The sequence below is a fragment of the Elgaria multicarinata genome, chromosome 5 (genome assembly GCF_023053635.1).
Source record: "Elgaria multicarinata webbii isolate HBS135686 ecotype San Diego chromosome 5, rElgMul1.1.pri, whole genome shotgun sequence".
NCBI lineage: Eukaryota > Metazoa > Chordata > Lepidosauria > Squamata > Anguidae > Elgaria > Elgaria multicarinata.
The window spans coordinates 63,348,648-63,367,883 of record NC_086175.1 but is presented as its reverse complement, the minus strand read 5'-3'; the positions used below and the strand labels follow the sequence as shown (position 1 = coordinate 63,367,883).

The 19,236-nt window shown below is 37.7% G+C and overlaps 1 protein-coding gene across 4 annotated transcripts in view; it reads left to right on the top strand.

Moving 5' to 3' along the window:
- Positions 1 to 19,236, top strand: part of DMD (dystrophin) — a 1,279,927-nt gene that overhangs the window by 1,034,026 nt on the left and 226,665 nt on the right. For all 4 annotated transcript variants that reach the window (XM_063126497.1, XM_063126496.1, XM_063126495.1 and 1 more), the window contains exons 56-59: positions 877 to 1,049; positions 4,627 to 4,783; positions 11,390 to 11,510; positions 12,091 to 12,359. In XM_063126497.1, coding sequence (XP_062982567.1) covers positions 877 to 1,049; positions 4,627 to 4,783; positions 11,390 to 11,510; positions 12,091 to 12,359 — 720 coding nt within the window. The remainder of the gene's footprint in view (positions 1 to 876; positions 1,050 to 4,626; positions 4,784 to 11,389; positions 11,511 to 12,090; positions 12,360 to 19,236) is intronic.

Genomic DNA, 19,236 nt, shown 5'->3' with positions numbered 1-19,236 from the left:
TAAGGAAAGTTGGCAGTTCAACATAAGCGGCCAGTTGTGTATTCTGGGTCCTTCTTGCTGTTCCCAATTCCTCCTACAGCCATGGCCCTGACTGATGTTTGACACAGTACAAAGTGGCTGTTTATTACTATTGACTGTTGAGGCCTGTGCTCTGAAATGCATTCTGTCAATGGAATGTAACTGAACTTGGCATTTTAAAGCTCTGCTGTTGCTGTAGCTTAGTTTTCCTGGGATTTCTGTGCAGCAAGTCCCGTGCTGAAGCTTCTGGTTCAAGTTGAAAATGTTACACAGGAAGACATATCATGTAAAGGTTAGAGTTGGTTGGGATCCTGAGGGTTTTTTTTTTTAAAAAAAAATTCTCATCGGCAAAATGTCATAGGCAATTTTTGCCTCTTTGGCATATGTCAGAGTTTGATGATAACTGTTAATGCTTTTGTTTATTTTTAAGATATATTTTCTCTCTAAGGCAATGCTGTACCTGTGTAAAATACATTACCATGTCTATCACATGTCTAGTATGATAATGAAGAGAGCACACCACACTCTGCATAGTAGTATATAGAATAGTTGGTTTTTCATTAGAAAGGGATAACAACATAAAAGAGCAAAGAAATACTTAAAAATATTTTAAGTGAATGAACATGTGCATTTCAATCATTCTAAATTGTCGCTGATAATGAACTAGCTGTTGTCTTTCCATTTGAGTTTCCAAATGGAAGAGTCTCTTGGGTTTAATCAATTGAAGTAGGAGCTTTTAAGAAGTCACAATATCAATCGACCTGTAATTTATATGTATTTTTATTGTTAAAGACATCTGTTAACTCTGGCATGTTTCTCTATCAGTGTTTCATGTATTTGTTGTGTGTTCCCTTATAGGAACTTCAGAAAGAAATTGAAACTCATACTGACATCTTCCACAGCCTGGATGAAAATGGACAGAAAATCTTGAGATCCCTCGAAGGTTCTGATGATGCAGCTTTGTTGCAGAGACGTCTGGATAACATGAACTTCAGATGGAGTGAACTTAGGAAAAAATCTCTAAATATTAGGTAGGGTTTGATCAGCAAGGGCAGGGGGCAGAAACTGGAATTAATCTGAGGAAATAATTGTCCTTTCCCCCTCTCTGCCCATGTCCACTGCAGCATAAGCTTTTTATTTTGTTCAAATTGGGCTAAAATGGCTGGACTTGCAGTAATTTAAGCAATTTCAAACACTGAATTACTTTGTAAGAATGATTAATTTTCTTTGTATGGGAGGGATTGTAGGATGAGAAGAAGTTGATGAGTTTCTATAATCTCAATAAGGACATAGAAAAAGAGATTAAGCATGCTTAACCAGAAATCACGCTTTCTCTGAAATGTATGCTATTATTTCGCAGCGACGGCTTTGGCTTCCCACACCACCATAAGTAAATATAATGACATGCAGCCCAACCCTATCTACATTTACTCAGGAGTTTGTCTCACTGGGTTTAATGAAACTGAACTCCAAATAAATATGCATATGGTTGTGATATAGCTATGACACAAATATAATAAGATATAATATAAGGGTTAATAATACATTAGTAAAGGCAACAAATGTTCAGTTGGAAATTTCTTTGAAAATTTCTCCGTAGCAGTTCCCATTACAGAAGAGGCAAGTTGTTGTTTTGTGTATATATATCGATGTGGAAGTGAGAGCTGCTATAGAGAGAAGTCTTTTCAGAGAAGTCATTTCAGAAAGAAGTCTGTTTTCACACATGGTGCCCTTTTACCTCCGTAAATGGCTTATTTGGATTATAACTAATGCAATTGTTTTGTAATTCATCTGTGAGGATGTTTTGCACAGAACTGTGAATGCCTTAACTTGTAACTGGGTAATTTTGCAAAAGGATGAGTGTGCATTGAATATGGGGAAAGGATTGCAACATGGCACCTGAATCTTAAACCCATTTGTTTGTAAATATTTAGCAATGATTTCAATGAAACCTACTCTCAAGAAAGTAGGGATAATGAATATCCCTCAAATGAGAGGTGTAGGATCAAGTTCGTAAATAAAAGCTTGTAGTAAGAAGACATGCATTCCATTTTGTGAGGTGGGGCAGTGGAGGGCTTCTGTAGAGCACATAAGAAAGGACAATGTTATAAAAGTTCAGCTGGAAGAGCAAATGTCAAAGTGCTTAAAAATTCTTTTCTGAGGTAACTATCAAAGAATTTTTATAATAGAAGCTCCACAGTTAAGGCAGTCTTCTCAAACATTCTTTCACTTACTTGCATTCTGTATATTGGGGAAAGTTCAAGGGGTAGCCAAAGGCTAATATTTCATATATCACCTTTTCAAAGTGATATATGAAATATTAGCTTTCTGCAGCTGTAGCCCTGAGGGAGGTCAGTGTGTGTAATGACAGAAACCATCTTCATAACATTAATCATTAAAAATAAATGAAATATGTGAAGCTGAAAAATATTGATGGCTAGAGTAAGAAGAAAATGATTCCCCCCTCCCTATAGACAAGCACAAGGAAAGGAATATAGCCCTTTGAATTCTTTTCTTTGTAAGCCTTTTTTTACCTATGAATTTAGCAGAATAAAGAGGTGTGAGAAAAGAAACACAGCATGTTAGCCAAATAGAGGCATTTTAATAAAGGAGCTTTTCTACAGTTGGCTTGGTGCAATTTTGATACTGATGACATTAATCAAATTGAACCCTGGTTTATTGTAGTTGCTTTGCCTTCTTGAATTAAACATATAAGAACTGCTCTTGCTCTATAGAAACAGTAAGTTATAATGAGGGGTTTAGTTTAGCCAACTAGGTAGGTAGGAAACCGAGTTAAAGCTTTAATCTTTTTCCCTCAAAGTGATGGGGTGTGTGAGAGAGAGTTAGATAATCATAGACTGTTATTCCCCATAACAGGAGTGCTCGGTCTCTGTTCAGTTTGGGAAAATAAGTGTCCTGTGGCTGAAAACTGGAAAAGCCATTTTGCAAGGAAATAGCTGTCATATTCATTTCATGAAATTTAGCCAAATAATGTTTATATAATATGCAAGTTATGAGTCCTCAATTTGTGATTCTGAAACTGACAGCTCTGTTACCGAATGGGTAATTTTCTGTTTGAAGTTTTCCTATTGTTTCAGAAATACTTAATGTGCAATCTAGTTTATTTAGTCACTCTCCTTTACACCAGGGGTGGCAGACTTTAGTCTTGCAGGATCTCCTTTGTTCATAAACTGCAGCCAGGTGGAAATACTGTCTGAGGCGGGTCGACATTTGTAAAGAATTAAGGAACAGATTACATTTTAGGACATGATCACCCAGGAATTCATGAATACAAGCTCACAAGTTGTTTTGCATGAAAATCTACTCCTCTTTTCTCCCAAGTGTTCTTTTTCAGGAACCTAATTTAGGAGAGAAGAAAAGCTTTTTCGAGATCAACACTAGGGTTACTGGGAGAGCATCCCAGGGGACATAAGATTGTTTGAATGTCCCACCCGATGTCACAGATAAGGTTGCTTGGGAGAGGGACTCTAAATTCCAATCACGCTTCTCTGCTCCCTTGCAGCAGCTGTGGAATGAATCGTTCCGGCTGCTTCCTGAAGTCACAAATGCAGCCTCAGAGGGGAGACAAAAAGGGGCATTCCAGTGGGCAGGGAGGGGACAGGATATGAACAATCCTATGGCTTCTCCAGCCCCATCCCATCCCCTGGCAGCATGCCATCTCTAGACAGGCTCAAAGATCCATCTAAAAAATGTTGTTATAGGAGGACAGAGTGGCAAAGCTTGCCTCCATCACTGCTTCCACCCTCCCAGCAGCAGTCTGGCATGGCAGTGGATACTCAAAAGCTTCCAAAATCAGAAGCCTCCCTCTATAGGGAGCACAATCCTTAGTTGTTGCTATTGTTTGATAATTGGGACTCAGAAACCTTTGCTTATCTTCTGCAAATCACTCAGAGATCTACCAGTACATCCTAATTTACCTTCTGCCCACCCTTCTAAATTTATTTTGCCACAGCAATTTTTGCTTGCAAAGCTCAAACTTTCAATTTCAGCAGTAAAGTCTAATAAAATATATCCTTTTACCTTCTCACTGTTCAAAGGATGGAAACAGCAGAAATGTTTTATTTTGGAAAGTAGGTATTTGACTTGAAAAAGCGTTCACAGAAGCCATGGTTTAAACACGCTCATTAACCATTTTCTGCAAAAGAGTTAGCAGGCTAACCATGGCTTAGTGTGTTATCTGAAGAGGCCCAGTAAGTAAACATTTAGGAAAGAGACTAAATACAATTTGTTATTATGAATAAACATTTTTTAAAAAATCTCCATGCAGCCAATGGATTCCACCTATATTATGTCTGTAAAATAAATGGGGAAACATTAAATGTACTACCCTTTGTCAATAACTAGATTTAAACTTAACGTATGTTTTGTTTGTTGTTCTTTGTATTTGGAAAATTAATAAAATAAATTAAAATAAAACAATAAGTAAACATAAAAATAATTGAACTACAAAATAATTATAAAATCAATAGCAGCATGAATACAACAAGGAACAGCAACTCCAGAATTAAAACACCAATTTTAAAACGGAGAGTTTCAGAGGTTCCACAGTACCCGAAAACTATAGGTATACGATTTTATATTTTTCAGATCTCATTTAGAAGCCAGTTCTGACCAGTGGAGACGACTACACCTTTCTCTTCAGGAACTTTTAGCATGGCTGCAGTTGAAAGAAGATGAACTAAACCGACAGACACCCATCGGGGGAGATCTTCCTACAGTGCAAAAGCAGAATGACACCCACAGGGTATGAACTTTCAAAATCAGCATTATAGAGGCGTATTGTTGGGTGTTTGTTGGCACTGAGGAGTTGCCATAGGAGATTCTGATGGGGGTGGGGATGTTGTAAGACAATTCTGAAGAAAAGTAGAAGACTTGAGAGAAAAAAGAAATTGGGGAGACTATGTGGAGAGTGGGTGAATAAAAGCACAACCTTGAGAAGATAGTGAGGGAGAGAACTACAGTCAAATAGTATTTCTGTAACCCGCCCAGAGAGCCCTGGCTATGGGAGCGGTATATAAGTGTAATAAATAAATAAATAAATAAATAAATAGTATCAGAATGATAGGCTGAGGCCAACAGCTGCATTCCAGCCCAGGGCTGTATAGCAGCAGATCACCATCCATTTTTTAAATTGTGATTTACCTTAAATTGTATAGTTATCTCAATTGTTCCTATTGCTTCTTTTCCTCTTCTCTCCTCATAATTAAATAATGTGTTGTGAGCAATATTTTTAACTTCTATTTGTGTTTTTATTCCATTTTCACAGTGGGGTTCTTTGTGGGTAGATAAGGTGCATAATTTCCAAGGCTGGTCAAGTTATTTTAGCAGCTGAGGAAATATATATTAGAAGCAACTCTCCTCTGCTTTGTTTTAAAATATTATAACAATAAATTAAATAGCAAACAATCCGCTGTTCTTTTTTTAACACTCAAAGTCTTCTGTTAGAGGTGGTCACTTTACTCTGCTTAATAGTAGGCCTGGGCCTGTAGGTTATTGATGGGGAGAGAGAATGAGAAAGAGAGAAATGAAAAAGTATGCTAGAATACTGCGTATGTTTACTCAGAAGTAAGTCTTTCTGTACATAAAGAAACAGATCTATTCATTTGCACACATCTACTCAGTTAATTGCCTATTTATGTTTTGTTCTTTTGTTTGTGTTTTGTTTTTTGTGTTGTTTCTAGAACAGTGTAATGATAAATGTCCTTTTCAAAAATGAAGGAAATTCAATGATAAAACAAATCCTGTCAGATTACAACCAAAGTTAAGGCTATCATGTGTTCGTTCCCACTCCTCAAAGCTAAGACTGATGCCTTAACAGACATGCACCGTGATCAGTAATGATGCTGTGCAATGTCACAGATTGTGCTTGCTTACAACTTACCCTCTATGCAATCACACTTTTCCTTGGTCTTTCAGGCCCAAATCCAGATTGGGAGGATGGAATGCCTGGGACCAGCAAAGATGCCCCACGTTGTCCTGGTCCTGTATTGCTTTATGAAGCATCTGAGCCTTATTATATTGCTAGATGAATTCTCCTGTGAGTTGGCCCATGCCTGTTTCTTGCTTATATCAGTAGGTAGCAGGATGGGTTAAACAGTGAGAGGGCCCCTTCTTCTAACACTCTTCACTATCCTTCTGCTGGCTTAATGCAGAGGAGTTTTTTTGTGTGGCACTACAGTAAGACTGAAAGACATCACACATCCACCTTAGTTTCCCATTTCCTATCTTTGTGGAGCTTGAACTGACTTGAGCTAGCCTTAACTCTGATTTTAATAGAGTTTTTGATAATTGAATATAAATATATATTCGTATCCTACTTTGTCCAAGAGAGATGTTGGCTGTAACTCTATCAATAATCATGTGATAAGCTCTGAGCAACTCATTCCCCAAGTCACCCAGTGGGATTCATAGCTGAATGAAGATATGAATCTTGGTATCTCATATCTGCACCTAACATTCCAGGTGCTAAACTGTCGCCTGTTGTATACACAGCAAAAGTGATATTTTGCTTCAACATGTTTTTTCTCCATTTAATATTTGCTAGCAACTCTGTGCATGAGGCTGTTAGCCAGGTACAGAATTTATGATTTTGTCTACTAAAAACATGCATTTTATATGCTGCTGCTCTATGGTGAAAATGAATTCATCAATTCATAGAGTTGAAGAAATTATAAAAAATAGCAAGTATTGAAAAATAGTTATTTATTTATTTATTTATTTATATTATATATAAACCATTATTTCTTTGGGTGGTTTAAAATACAAGTTTAAATAAAAAGAATGAAAACACTGACATAAAATCTAAAAACAGCATAAAAGTCCCAAAGCTACATCAGGTTCTCTAAGCTCCCAAAACCTAGTCTTTATTTCTGAGCAAATTAATATTGCACCGTTTCTGGGTAGTTGGGTCCACAGCTGGTATAGGACAGCATGGCTTGTAATACCACATTGTATCTTTTTGTAGATAGATACACACTGTGAAATCAACTATTGTGTATTGATACAACACAAAATCAGCACAACACAACATGATGTGAGAGTGAATATGCCTACCCATGCACACTGTTTGCCCAGGGTTTTATATGCCACAAAATTATCCACAAAAGCCCATGTTGAGGTTATTCTGCTACTCTCCTTTTCTTTGACAACACTAAATAGAATAGATAAATAAATTGGGCAAATAAAAAGAGGGAGAAAGTTAAAAAAAACCCTGCAATCCCACGTTAATTCAAATCCATTTTCCTACTACTTCCTTAAAACACCAGTAAAAAAAGTTATCAAGAAAATAGCGTCTTGCTCCTAAATAGAAATGATGCTTCTGTCGTTAATACAAAGCTTCCTCTTTTGTTAACATTTCATCATTTATTTGAAGGTGTTTTCTTTCCTAGTTGAAGAGATTTAAAGACACCCTTGAGAGTCCCACAAGATGGTAGTGAAGGTCTGAGATGAGCTAATCAATGTATGCATTATTAAAATAGTAGGCAGAATGCCGTTATAGCCCAGGTGTTCATGACAAATAGAAGGGCTTAAATAAAGTAGTTTACTTGTTCTTTTGTCAGGTCATATATTATGTGTGTTCGATTTGTTCTGCAGTTGCCACAAAGTGTGAAAGAAGTTCAGGAATTCAATAAAATTAGCCTGAAATCATTGGTTGTGAATTAGACATACATTTAAGCTAATTCTGTCATCAATGAGAACTTTCTTTTTTCATAAATTTATCAGGGATCTATGATTCTAAATTATTTTTGTAATCTTAAAAAAAGTCATTTGTTAACACTTAAGGGCATTGATATCTGCTACAATAAATATACAATTCTGAAAAGGATCTTGGTACAGAAAAAAAAACAATTTCCTGTGCAAGAGTGGCACTGAGAAACTGGCAATACTGATTTAACAGTCCTTTGCTGTATCTGGCCTCAGATTCCCAGAATAGGATGAAAAGTATTAGGATGAAGTATAAAGATATAGGGCTTTAAGAGTTACAGTCGCTTCTATATAAGATGAATATTTTTAAAAAAATCTTATCTGCAAAAAGAGTTTAGCAAAGAAAAAACATTAGAGAGTTGTAACATCTCTATTTTTTTTTTATGGAGGATACTATGCTTTAGGAATAAGATTATGTTCCTTAGTGCTGGGTGGATGTTCTCAGTATATGTCTATTTTTAAAATAAGGAATTTGGCACATTACTTTTAGTATAACGAAGAAGTAATAGGTAATGCTTTTTATGTTAAGCTATTTCCATGTAATAACTTGGTGTAATCCACTTCACTTGGCACCCAAAATAAAAGTATGGAGAAGGGACATATGCACTGCTTTATCTCTTGAAAATAAGTATCTTTTTTAAGCTATGGGTCAAACATACAATAACTGAATTGTTTCATGATATTAATATAAGGTTTTGATTTGCCTTTTCAACCACTTCCTAGAATATTTGTTCTTGTGATAAATACAATGTGCACTTGTTTCAAATGCCAGTTTGTGAGTGGTTGTGGTTGGTTGGAGAGCTTGCTAGAAGCTAGGGGACCCTGTGAAAAAAGACAGAAGGGTCTGCGCTCAGGAACAGCAGTGGTTGGTGAAGTATGGAGGGGGTTAACTAGGCCAAAGAATAGAGGGTCAAAAAGCAAACACTGGGTGAGGAGGAGGGTGGTGGTGGTGCAGGAAGAGTTGGAAAGGGAGAGAAGACCCAAGAGTGGGCAGTGGGCACATTGTAGATGATGTGTAGAATCTATTGCTAGCTGCGATATAGCCAAGAGTAGGTGGAAACAGGAAGAAAAGGATATAGTGTCCTAGCTGGGAGTGGCAAAAGAGGCCACAGAGTAGCAAGAGCTGCAGGCAAGAATCGCTCAGTGCCTAAGAGGAAGTTGCTATTCAAAGCCCGAGATGGTTATTGTTCCACTAACCATCTGCCAAAGTTTGTTATATGAACAACAGTCCATTACTTTAAATCCAGTTGTTGGAATGGCTATCCTTCTTTGATAAAAACAACAACAACAACAGTCAGTTGGGTATGGAATGTTGTGTTGTATAATTGCTTCTGGCTAAGCTAGAATTAACAGTGAATTGGAAGAGGAGAGAGAAAATCTTTGAATTGATGGAAAACTGGTGCACATGACATTACACACATACATACACAGAGACAGGCGCAGATAGGGGGAGGCAATTCCAGCAAACACCTATTCCCTGTGACTCTGTACATTTATAATCCTCCCCTCCAATCAGACAGGGCTTTTCCAGTCAGAAACATTTTGGTGGTTACAGTTGTGGTGGTGACACCGCCTTATTCATACAATTGTTCCCAGTGTGTCAACTTGTTTGTACCCATTTTTCCACAAACACACACTTTGTATCCTTTTCTCCTCCCCTTCCCCCACTTTTGCTCACCCACACAACTAGGGCTTCACTTCCTCTCTTTCATTTCTTCATGTTACCTGGCCAGAATTGTAAAGGGAAAATACTCATGCCAGCAACTGAGCAGGCACCTCCCCTCATTGAAGGAGCCCAGCGGAAAGAATACCGGTAGTAATGGATTAGGATGAAGTCTTATGCCTACACTAAGAACATAAGAACCATGCTCTGGGTGGTTCACAGAGTTTTTGTGAACCGCCCAGAGAACTCCAGCTATTGGGCGGTATAGAAATGTAATTAATTAATTAATGCTGGATGAAACCAAGGGTCCATCTAGTCCAGGTTCATCACTAGAGAGAATTATAAAAAAAGATAACATGTTGAGTGTTGTGGACCTGGTTGATTTAGGCATTCACAGCCATGTTCTTATTCCTTTTGGAGATGTTTTTCCTTCATTTAAGGGGTTTCAGTTAAATGTATTGTATTTGTGCAAATTTCAGAATTCTCCCTGGGTTTGCAAATACTTAGACTTATTTGTGAGTGGGCTTGTTTTGGTTATGAAGTTATTGGCACTACTGGCCAGGTTCATCACTAGAGAGAATTATAAAAAAGATAACATGTTGAGTGTTGACTTGTAGGCCCCTTCCAACTCTACTATTTAATGATTCTATGAAGACAAAGAAAAGAAAGAAGAAAGGAAAATAGGATACAGGAGAGAGACAAAGGGGAAGTAGAATAGGAAATGAACTAGGTAACATGTGGAGTTACTGGTGAAAAAGACAAGAGAACATTGTGTATGTAATTGTGAAGGTATCAATTCACCCCATCAATTTGTAAGTGATCATTTCCTTAGCACAAATAACCCAAGGAAAAATATGGGACTTCCAAGATTGCAAGACAATCCTTTTGACCAATAAAGCAGTGTCTGATATTTAGGGATTACCAAAAGAATGCCATTCTCCGAGGGAAGCTTGGAGCATGGCAACAAGGGAGAGGGCCTTTTCCATGGTGGCCCCTCAATTATGGAATGATATCCCCAACGAAGCTTGCCTGGCACCAACATTGTTATCTTTTCGGTGTCAGGTCAAGACCTTTCTCTTCTCCCAGGCATTTAACAGCATATGCTGAGTTTTTTAACTGACCCCAGAATAAACTACATTGAACACAATGGAACTTAGTTCCTAATAAATATGCATAAGTTTGTGCAGTAAAACTGTAATCCTATGCACACTTATCCAGGAGTATGCCCCATTGAACATAATGGAAGATACTTCTGAAATAAACATACATAGAATTGCACTGTAACAGAAGCTATGAATATAAGGACAATTTTCTTGCCATTTTAGTGTTAGGTAGATATGTAGCACAGTTTTTAATATACTATTGAGCACTTTGTACTTAACATATTTTTGGACAATAACCCAAAACTTACTAATTAAATTAAAGTGTGAATATGTTCATATTACTTCACTACATTTGTGACAAAGTTCTCGGAAAGAACAAAGTCATGGCTAAGGATCATTGTGGATTTCCTATTACATTCTAGGAAATCTTTTGCTTCTCAGATGTATTAGCTGTGCCAGCACTGTTCAGTGTAATGCCAACTAAACCCTTGTCCCTTCCAGCAAGATTTCAGCATTTTACGGTCTGATATTAATCACAGAAGGAGCCCAGTTTAACTGCAAATAGCCTTATTGGAGCATGTTCCCATTTGTCCAGTGTATATTCACTAGCCTCAAAAATATAGAATGATTGAGAATATGTAACATTCTATATGGGATTTCCCCCATGTTGTTTTGTTTTGTTTTATTACAAAGGAAAAAAATCTTTCTACTTAGTAAACAGAAAAATAATATCTGAAATAATTTCACTTTTCCTTGTTCTTTCAGTCATTGATCTGTTTGTTTCACAAAAAGGTGGAAATTGACATAGGAAACATTGTACAAAAAGTTGACGGAAAGCAACAAGCATGATAATTTACATTTGTATTGTTTTATTTCACAGGCCTTTAAAAGGGAATTGAAAACTAAAGAACCTGTTATCTTGAGTGCACTTGAGACAGTGCGAATTTTCCTAACAGAACAGCCTTTGGAGGGGCTAGAAAAGCTGTACCAGGAGCCTAGAGGTAATTGAATCTAATGCTATAATAACATATTGATAGAGGGATAAGCAGTGACTAAAAATCCATATATTCTTATTGTCAATGTCAGTGCATCTCCTACATATTTGCAAGCTAAATCTCACTTAGATAGGGACAAGGAAGATGTGCAAGACATAAGCACTCAGTAATCCATTTGCAAATGTATGAATGCAGCCTAAAAAGGTGGAAAACAGTTCTGTGAAAATTTACCATGCTTTTAGGCCAACTTATTACTCACCAGTTTCAGAATTCCTTATTTCTTTATGGCACAACATATCGTGCCAGAAGGGGGAGGAACCCTAAACCAATAATTTATATTTGCAGTCTCATTGCCATTTTCATGTAGTCTAGTCCTATGTCATTTTAGTAGCAGGTGAAATATTTGGATGGCATGTTACTTGAAAACATGAGTGACATGGCCAGGGCTGAAACAATGACCTGGATATGTTAATTCAATAATTTTACATAGTGGGCATTTAATATGCTTTGAGATACATCTGATAGCTTTCAAACATTCTTCTCATTGACTAGGGGATATCCAACAGTAATTGTGTTTCATTTTTAGAGATGCCTCCAGGGGAAAGAGCTCAAAATGTGACTCGACTCTTGCGAAGACAGGCAGACGAGGTCAAAACAGAATGGGATAAACTGAATCTACAGTCCGCTGACTGGCAAAAAAAGATAGATGAAGCCCTTGAAAGACTGCAGGAGCTTCAGGAGGCAATGGATGAGCTAGACCTGAAGCTGCGTCAGGCTGAAACTATCAAAGGGTCTTGGCAGCCAGTGGGAGATTTGCTGATTGACTCTCTTCAGGATCACCTTGAAAAACTCAAGGTAAAACCAGGTTTTCATTCATCTGCACCGGAAAAAGTTAAATATGGTTGTCTTTCCTCTTCTACATTTCCCACCTGCAAGCTAAGTGAAAAAAGGATTCATTGTTATTTAATTGCAAAATACAGAAATATAAAGTTATTGAGAACTCTTAAAATGGCGTTGATCGTAAAAAAAAGAAAAGTTTTAGTAAATGTAATGAAAATTCTAGTGGCATGTCATTGTCATCTTCAGCATAATGACTGATATGCATAAAATTGAGATTAACATTGAAAATGTCCAAACACATTCAGATATATAAATTAGATTGGTCTTTTCCATTTGTTCTTTATAGTACTAAATCATTTTTTCTACATAAGATAATATTCAAAATCGTAGCTACCATATGAGTGAAACAATGACTGCCTCAGGGCTGCTTCTTATGGACTTAATAGGGTTCCAAACCTTGCTTTCATGGAGGGCTGTAATATTTGTAAGTCTTCTACCATTTGTGACATCCCAGTTGTATGGGGAATCTTCATATCAGTATTTAAAGCTACAAAGAATGTGTAGGTCAGGCCATCACATGTGTTGTAAGAAGCTTACCAAAGTTATGTTCCTGGATAGTGCACAACCATGCAAAAGGGTTCTTAGCACTCCACACATAGGGGCCATGATATTTGAATTGACCTTTAAGAAAGTTTATTGGAGGATAAGAGGGTTATTATGGCAGAAATAGTGTTGGCTGTTTTTGTTTGTTTGTTTTGCTAACATATAGGGAGAAAAGAAGAACATTACCTTAGTTCTGCAAAATAAATATGTTGTAGAGAGTATAGTTCAACTCCAGCAGAGTGGAAGGTATACTGTTTTATTCAGTTTGAGGCTCACAAGAGAAGTGGATGTGGTCAGGTCTCTTCTGGTGAGGCAAATATCAGTTCAGCTCTTGTCCCTTCAACAGAGGTCAGGGAAGGTAAGACTGTGGACAGCTCCATGTGGGCCCTGCTGGAAGAAGCTTCCTCTCCTATTGCAGCTATAAAGGAATGTCTCATAAGACATCCCTCTATAGCTGCAATGCAAGGATTAGCTCTTCTCAGGAGACAGCTGAAGCCTTATGTAATATAGACAAGATATGTAATATAGTTGGCCCCATCTCCCTGGAGAAGCCACCTGTGCTTTTTAAAGGGGCCCTTGACTAATTTTGTATCCATTGGCTTCTGCAAAATTGAGGATGAGGAGCCTGTATTGGAGATTCATCTTCTGAGTCCAAGGGCCATAACAGGACCATATCATCGAGACAAGAGGACATCGGAGCATGTACCTGAGGTTCTTCCCTGAGTGGAGCAGCCAGTACTTCATCATTGAGTTTTCTTCATGATATTGCAGCTCTTGCAGTCAGGGGCCATGACAGAAGTTATATTAGTCATATTTGGACTATGAAGACATTCTGGTCATTGTACATTCTTGGTCATATTAAAGCAAACTGTACTTTTGGTTGCCTTGTGATAAGGTCCATGCCCTTGGAAATATTCATTTTTGCCACATTGAGTTTGGGTTTTAGCCAATAATACATTGCAGTTGTTCACAGCAATATCAGCTAACATTGCAAGCTATCTTGATTTTCTATGGTACCATGTCTTTGATAATGTCAATTCCTCACACATTTTTCCAAGTGAAATATATTAGAGTCCACAGACACGCCTTATTACATTACTTTCTGCATTATAGCACTTGATGTTTAAAAAATCAAGTTTTTGTTAGTAATATATTTTAACAATGGCATTCATAAAGAAAAGACATTATGTGTTCAATATTCCAAATGTATAAAATAAATCAGATTGCATTATTACTGATTTATTTTGATTGTAAGACAGTAACAGCATGACAGAGGCCCGGTTCACACAATCACAGCAGCTGAAACAAGCCACTGTGGTTTATTGCAGTCGCTTCGATAGCCAAATGGCTTGTTTGGGAAGGGCAAAAATCCTCAAATAACCCAGCTGTCCTGTTTCGAGGCTGGCAAGTGCCCTGGTCAAGGCCCAGAAAGTCCCAAGTGGAAAGAGAAAGAGTAGCCAGTTTAGTCCAAGGTCATACACAGGAATCCGAATAGTGCAGTAGGAGAAGGCAGGGTTGAGGTCAAAAGCAGTCCAGAGGTCGATCCACAGAATTCAGTTGAGCCAAATGTCGAAGTCAGTCAAGAATTTTCCAGGAGGATAGTCCAGGTGGGTTGTTGAGAGTCAAGGAGGTAGTAAAGTCTGGAGAAGCAAGGCAGCATGCTGAAGTTAACTTAAAGTTGACTGCAGTAGAAATCTGGTTCCAGCTGTGCTGATTTATAGCTGGTTGTTAATCAGCACAGCTGGCTAATTAGGTCAGTGTGTTGTTTTTAAGGGAGGCCCCATGCAGTGGCCTCTTTTTGTTTCTTCGCTGCTCACATTTTGAGTCTATGCTGTTTGGAGAGATGAATCATTTCCGGCTCTGCTTGCTGCACTTGGGGGAGTCCCTGAATGACACTGGAGGGGCCGGCCTGCTCTTCTAATGGTTCTACAGGATTGCTGTTGGCCAGAGCCTCCAGCACTCTGCTTGGCTCCAGTTGGGGCCCACTGTGCTGGCTCTCCCCCTTCTCTTCTTCATCCGATGAATTCTCCTCCAGGTAAGGCATGACACCAACAATAACCCATGTGTTATTTAAGGGTTGCTGCTCACCCCAAACAAGTTGTGCTGTCTGGTTTTGGATGACACAGCAAGATGCGACAGTGTGGGCAATTCATAATTCTGACTGGTATGCACCTGGCATGTGTAGTGGCTGCAAAAAGCCACAGTGTCTTGTGTCGGCCACCATGATCATGCAAACTGAGTCAGAGAGATTGAAACTTACAATTTATTCCAAACATGATCTTGATTTCTGTAAAAGTATCTTAAGATAGTTGTATCAGACTTCATTTTTACTTTGCTTTGAACATCAGCTGTTTAGACTTATGTAAACAATCTTATATAAGTTTCCTTGCTTCCTCTAATAAATATTGCATTAAGGCCTTTATTAGTTTCTTGATAAGCTTTAAGTACTACTTGAGAGTACTGACTTTACTCCTCTAATAATAAAACAACTACTTGGTGTGTGCACAGACAGGTTGCCAAAGGAAGAGAACAGGAGTGGGTACTTGGTGATAGGGGAGGGAGGGAGGGAGGGGGCCTGGAAATATACCAAAATTGTGTTTCGTTGTGGGAAAGTTCTATGTTGATGAAATGAGTGAAAAACAAGATAGATTATCTGGCCTCAAACAGGGCAATAAAGAGAGTGTGAGAGAAATGCCAGTGAAACATTCTTTGTTGGGTGGGGAAGAGAGAGCAAAGCAAAAGACACTGGGTGGCAGCTGGAAATGTCAGTTACAGCTAATTGTAGATCTATTGTAGATTTTATGAAAGAAGTTAGGGATACTGACTGAATCCCAGATCAGTTTCTGAGATTAGTAGAGGAAATGTGTGTGTGGGGGGGATATACCAGCATGAGATAAGAGAGGTAATAATAATCCATAGGAAAGCATGAAAAATATAAACAGAGAAAAGAAAGTGAGGGCAAAACAATAAAAGGAATAAAGACAAAAGGAAAGAAAATAGGCCATCACAAATGGGACCTGCAACAATATGTTGTAACGTATACCCAGTCCCTAAGAGGAATGCTCCTTTTAAGGGCTCCTGCTAGCTTGGACACCCTTTGTCCCCGTGTTGGCCTTCTCTTCCTGTGCTAGATGTTTCTGGTAGTGGGTGATGTGAAAGGCCTTTGCCTTAGACTTTGGAGAGGTGCTTTGGAGCACCCAATATTGGGCTAGATGGCCTTGGCTATGGGACGGTATATAAATGTAAATAATAATAATAATAATAATAATAATAATAATAGATGGACAAATTCTGTCACATTAGCTCCCTATGAAATAACACATTTCATAGTTATAGTTTGTATGTGTGTGTGGGAGTGGGGGGCAGGGGACAATAGTTTCCTTTCCTACGTCTGACATATCTCTGTATATCAGTCTTTTCCAACCTAATGCCCTGCAGACATTTTGGACTACCACTGCCAGCATTCCTGACCTTTGGCCCTGCTGTCCAAAACATCTGTACGACACCAGGTTTAGGAAGTCATCTGTATTAGAAAGCTTATAAAATAATTTTTTAAATACTGTTTTTTTGCTTATATGAGAGAACTTTAATTCAGCCACAGTTTGTAAATTCTAAAGTTGGATATACAGAATTAATACAGACACTGCCTTGACTAGATCAACTGTATACCTTCCAATTTCAGTCCTTGCCTGGAACTTAATTAAGTTCCCTTGAAGGCACAGTGACTTAAATATTGCTATATCCACCCCCTTAAATCAGAGGGCTAAACAGCAAAGCGACTAAATGGATTCCTTCTGAAATATTACACTTGGATAGCTTTATCCTAGCTTTTAATCCTAATATTATCTGTCCATATATAACATAAAGCTAGGCTTTTCCTTTAGATGGGAATGCCCTGCTGATTTTAATGCAATCTGTACAGGGACATATTGAGAATAGAATATGGTTTTTTTGTGGTGGTGGTGATCTTTGACTGGGCTTTTGTTAGCATGCTGGGCGAACTGAGTCATACTCCTATAAAGATTCTTTGTGCCTATTTAATCTGTTTCCAAAGTTCAACACTTGTCCAAAATGGGTTTTTTTAAACTTGCATCATGCTGGTTAACTTATGGAAGTAGGGAAAATTCCAAAAGCTGAAAATATCCATCCTCTCTCCATGTCTATACAATACTGAGAATATATTTTCTTTTTCTATTCTATGAAGGTACAGTTTAGCTAATTTATAGAGTATTTTATGAGTATTAGTATTTATAACTACTGCTGTTATTATTTGTCTTTCATACAGTGTTATATTTAGGCTGTGTTCAGACAACAGTCAACTCAGTGTGAAAACTCCACTCAACAGTTGAGTTTTTAGGAAGTCTTCCCACACAACATTCTAACTCCACTGTTATGTGACTGTGGGCTACCATGGAGTTGAGTAAAATCCATTGCGATGTTTGATTAACAACTCTCCCCTTAGCAGCACTCGCTCCTTTCACTACTCTTGCCAGAGAACTCTGTAGCCAAGTCAACACAACGCAGCAGAAAACTCCATGGAGCCTGCCACACAACACACTACACAACAGTTGTGCAGGAACTCTCCTCTGCACAGCATGGATATTCTGCTTGGAGTGTTTTCCAAAAACACCCACTCCACCGTTGTGTAGTGTTTTACTGCCAGAGGATACGTTTCTCAACGGTGGTGTAAAACCCCCACTGTGGAGTTCTAAAATGACCATTAAGAAACGTGTTGTCTGAACTGAGCCTTATAAAGTGACTGCAATCTTAACTGTGTTTGCTCTTGCAAAAAAACTGTGAGTAGGCCTTTTACAAATGAGGAATTGAGGATGAGAGACAGTGTCCAAAGACATGTAATGAATTCATGGCAGATGTGAGTCTTGAACCAGGTCTTAATTTGTGATAATTGATTGAACATTAATTCAAATACTAGAGGCATTATAGGCACTGAGTCTTGTTAATAAGTTTCAGTAAATTGTTTCAAGTATACACCATCCTAAAAAATATAATATAAATTCATAGACGTTTTACAATGAGGTTGTCTCATTGAACTCCATGATGCTACATCAGCTTAAGGTTAGTGAGGCATCTCCAAATAAGAAAGCATCATTAGCAACAATTCAGGTGTAGGAAGAACAGTTAAGATAATGAACTGGCATAGATAGTTCAAAGCTCTATTGCATAAGTATTTGCAGGGGGGAAATGCAACAGCCAAAAGCAAACAAAAGCAAAAGTGTACTGGCTTCCCATATGAATAAATGAATATGAATATATGAAGTTGCCTTAATCAGAGTCAGATCATTGGTCCACCTAGTACATTATTCTCTGCTATGACTGGAGACAGCGCTCTAAGGTTGTGAGCAAGTGTTTTCCACAGTCCTGGTACCTAAAATACTTTAACTAGAGAATTTGGGAGTTGTGAATATTTTATTTTTTCACAGCTAAATGTAATACTGAAGTGTGTTACATTGCCTAGATATACTGCTTGCCTGCCAAGGTTTTATAAAAGCTATTACAAGGACATACCAGAAATGAAAGTCTAACTATAAAAGAGCAGAAGATGATAATCTTTCTTTAAGTTATTTTCATTTCTGAAACAGGTGGCCTCTGAACCTATCTTTATACTGAAATTTTTTATCAATAACTTCAGGATACTCATTATTATGCACACAAGGGATTTATTTTGATGTTGTACCTATCAAGTATGCAGATGCCATAACTGTGAAGTAACTACTGCTCTTAAGCAAATCAAGGTGTGAAATAAAATCAATTTATCAAGCTAACAGAGTAATTAGTTCAGTTTGGGAGTATATGAAGTAAGGTGTATAATGAGGACAAACTGCTCTAGAATGCTCATTCCATAGATACTTTGCCTTGAATATTGTTTCCATTTGAATAATTGAAACAAATAATTATGAACTCCAATATTATTCTCTTCCTGAGCAGATTTAGCAGTTGTCAGAGATATATCCATGATTTTGTTGGATTCCTAAATTTACCACCTGAATTTCTAATTTATTTATTAAATTTTTATGTTACCCAATAGCCAAAGTTCTCTGGGTGGGTCACAACAATTAAAGCCATAAAATATAGCACGATAAAACATAATATAAATCTTTTATTAGTTTAAAACTAGAGTATATAACCAAAATATTTTAAAAAACACCAGCAGTATAAAATTTAAAAATACAATAACTGCTTTATAAACAACAGAAACTGAAATATTAAATCCCTGGGAAAATAAGGTCTTCAGCTGACATCAAAAAGACTGCAACGTAGGTGCCAGGCA